The following is a 3,615-nucleotide window of genomic DNA, read 5'->3' on the forward strand; positions in this document are numbered from 1 at the left end:
ACAAGAAGTCACTAATTCAAGGACGCGTTTTGAACCTAGGCCATGCCTTCATAAATTAAATTCAATAGTGCTATAATAAGTAGCAAAACAATGGTTTGGCGTACAACCTAGGGGCCGGCTGTAGCTGGCAAAAGATGAAGTAAAAGTGGAACGGGGGACCCAATCTATTTAAAAGAAAAATAGGCCACACAAGACCACCACATTGCGGAGAAGCAGTGATGTGTACCCTTTCTTTATATTATTCAACCCATGTTCAAATAGTAAAGCGATTAGCTTCAACATCAACATCAAAAAACTTTGTTGCTTTCTCAAAACCTCCACGTGATTTACGAAGAAGACAATAGAAAAATTCTTAGTCTAGTGCGAGGCCTGGCGTCCAGCGCAATTGAGTAAGAAGATGACCGAGTTAATGATGAATAGAGCCAGCTTGGAAGCGGAGGGTTTGTTCAGCAGCCGCTCTTTTACCGATTTGAAACTTGGGATGGGTACCGAATTAAAAAGCAATGCGAGGAAGCAATGGGTTTACTTTCTTGGATTACGTGTATTAATGGCGGTGCTGAGCATGCAGTTGCATATTGCATTCCTCGGTTAGGACCGTCCGCTCTTGGGACCTGTTGCAATTCCATTAAGTTATTCATTTAATCAGATAAGAATCATGGTAGTTGTTATGGATTTATGGGTGGAATTGTAATGGGTGAAAAAAATTCTTTTGTTTCAACTTTCAATCACTTCTTGCGCTAATATAATTGTGTGCGGTTATATGTAATTTGCTTTATTATAATTCCAGGCTTGCTCTGTCCATGATCCGGGAGAACCCATCCCGTGCCCAGTTGACGATTTTCTGCGGTGGAAGGGTTTACGTGTATGACGATATTCCTACAGATAAGGCATGGGTATGATCACTCAAATGGGTATGGTTTAGACTCTAACTCTGCCCTAGGTCAGAAAGTAATGGCATTTTTTTTCTTACACTGGCGCAAGCCATAATGTTAATGGCCAGCAGTGGGAGTTATTCCAGTTATTGGCATAGTAACGTACAAAACGGCTGGGGGTTGCCGACTGAGAAGAGACTATCAGTCCCTGTCATGAAGTTACCCGAGGGATCAATGATCCATCTGCAACCTGCAAACCCCAAGGTGGCACAGGTATGATTATGGACTGCACTTCTTCAATAGTTAATCATAGTTAATAGAGCTTTCTAAATTTAGGTCATTATCTAAATTAGAAAATAAAATGTAAACTCTGTATCGAAACAATTTTAGCGGTGCGTCGATACTGTACGGTATAGTTAAAATTCATACAGGCTTCCTTTCTCATAATAAACATCTAAGCCATTGTATCTTCCACACGTAATAGAATTACTTCATAGAAATTATATATAGTATTTGACCATCATTCCCCCCGCATATTGCAGGATATATCCCAATAGCGAAGAAGCATTCCCCGGCAGAAAAATGAAGACTCTATGAAAGAGTTTGATAGAAACACTGAAGATTCTATCAAAGAGTTTTATTATTACATTCACAAATAAATAGATTTATACATAGATGGATCCCGACTATCATTTATTTTTCACTAACACTTTCGACTTTCACCAACACTTCCGACTCCCACAAATTGACATTGATGACTGATGATGTGGGAACAGTAAGCGATGCCATTGGTGCCATCGTGATTAATGTTCTAACACATCCCTTTAAGAATGATGACCTAAACTTTAACTTGCCTGTTGGTCTAAGTCTCAGCTAGACTTACAACAAAACATTTCATTTTTGCCTTTTTGTTAAAGGGTCCATGCTTGTTCATTTGCTGGTGTAGTTTCATATTCAACTTTCTGGGTTTCCTTATGAACTTCCCTTGCTCTTTGCTTACGTACTTAATGTAGAAATTCTCACTGTAGATGAATCTGATTATGCAATGTACTAAAGAAAAATACTTAATCTACTTTTACTATCAAACTTGCAGAAGCTTAATTGATTTTGAACAAGATCAAATAGAACACATATAATAGATAAGAAAAAACAATCACACATGAAACGTTGATGAATACTCTTGGGAAAGCCTCAGCTAAAAACCCCGCTATCTGTATGATCATACAAGTGGAAATATCTCAGGATTACACAAAGCTTTAGCTCTCACAGCTATCCAACTCTCAATACAATCCCTCACTGCTCATCATAGGAAAACAATTCTTCTCACAAACCTTCTCTTCTACCCTCCAAGCCTCCTATTTCCTTGCACTGTTCCTGTGGGATGTTTTACCTTCAACCAAGTGGAACACTGCTCTTACACACTATAAAACTCCGCAATCCTCAAGGAATGAATTCCTTCTGCATGCAAGAGATTTTCTCATAGGGAAATTTTTGTAATTGATAGTACATTGTCCTTGCCTTTAATCTCAACTGGGTCTTTGTCTGAACTAACATGCATGAGTTATTTATGAGAGAATATTAAGTTATTTGGAGTACACTAGTTGTATGCATGCATGCATTAACTGACTGAACTCACAATTAGTTTCAGAAACTGTTTGGAACTAATCTAACTGGAGTTAACTCAGTCAACTGAGCTAACTAATTACAACTCAAATACAACTCATCCTTATGTCCTTAATTAAGAGATAAATTCCTCAATCAAAGGGATAATTGTTGTATTTCTTCACAAAGACTTCATGTTTGAATTTCTCCAACTAATTAACTCAAGATGAATTAATTAATTATTTTTCAAACAGCTCGTGAGACTAAATTCGAATTTTGATTCTCAATTTTAATTCAATGACAAATTAAAATTTGAATATATCCTGAAATGTTATCTTTAGCTGATCCAGGTGGATGTTGGTGGCCACCCACCTATCCCATTTGGACCCCCACAACTGTCTCTCTCAGCATTTTCAGTTTCCTTAATTGTAGCACGACTTACTATTTTTAGCAGTTTTTCGGGTCCTGAACTTCCAGAGCCGTTTTGAGGCCCTAAACGACGTTTTTTGGGGAATATGGGGGCAACACGAGTCCATGGAATGGACTGCTGTTGCCCGTTCCAACAATTATAGTGCTCGGATAGATCTTTCTAATGAGCTATTGTACGCGTCAAACGGAGATCATATGCCAAAGTTACGACCCCGGGAAGTTGGTGTACCAACTTACCCCCAAACGGGGCCCACAGTTTGGCGTTTCATCTCCTAGGGTTAGGTTTTGGAATGTTAAGGGTTTTTCCATTGTTTCTCAACAATAAATAGGCCTTCGAGCCTCATTGTAACACAGTTCAGAGGCATGTAGCCACCACTTCTCTTCTCAGAGATAAGCTACCATCGCCCTAGCTGGTTTATTTCCATTTCTGGTTGTAAGCATATTTCAGTATTTTCCATTAATGAAATGAAGCATTATTTCCGCTGCATCTCTGTGTTTATGGTTATTGCATCTCTGTATTTATGGTTATCTCTATAATCTATTGCGTTCCTGCTTAAATCCGGATCAGTGGTATCAGAGCGGTCTGCTTTTTCTCTGTTTTTCTTTGCATGTCCCCAACGAGGTCAGGATATAAGGAGTTAGGGCTTGAACTGGTCGAACCTTTGCAAGACCAGCCTCGCAAATCTCGACGGCCTCCCATGGCGGATGAGAA

General features: G+C 39.0%; 1 protein-coding gene across 1 annotated transcript; it reads left to right on the plus strand.

Moving 5' to 3' along the window:
- The first annotated feature begins 516 nt into the window (after positions 1–516).
- LOC149176770 (protein TIFY 6B-like) lies at positions 517–1,151 on the plus strand. The gene is made up of 3 exons (XM_089421565.1): positions 517–629; positions 788–886; positions 974–1,151. The coding sequence occupies exons 1-3, from the start codon at positions 517–519 to the stop codon at positions 1,149–1,151; spliced, it is 390 nt and encodes a 129-aa protein (XP_089277691.1).
- Positions 1,152–3,615: the final 2,464 nt, after the last annotated feature.

The sequence above is a fragment of the Pinus tabuliformis genome, chromosome 4_1 (genome assembly GCF_031772625.1).
Source record: "Pinus tabuliformis cultivar Carrire ecotype Pingquan chromosome 4_1, CPIR1, whole genome shotgun sequence".
NCBI lineage: Eukaryota > Viridiplantae > Streptophyta > Pinopsida > Pinales > Pinaceae > Pinus > Pinus tabuliformis.

Bases quoted from the DNA above. Each gene is read 5' to 3' on its own strand.
- LOC149176770 (XM_089421565.1), top strand. From the start codon at position 517: ATGGGTTTACTTTCTTGGATTACGTGTATTAATGGCGGTGCTGAGCAT. The intron at 630-787 runs GTTATTCATTTA...TTATAATTCCAG, and splicing joins ACCTGTTGCAATTCCATTAA to GCTTGCTCTGTCCATGATCC. The intron at 887-973 runs GGCATGGGTATG...TTTTCTTACACT, and splicing joins GACGATATTCCTACAGATAA to GGCGCAAGCCATAATGTTAA.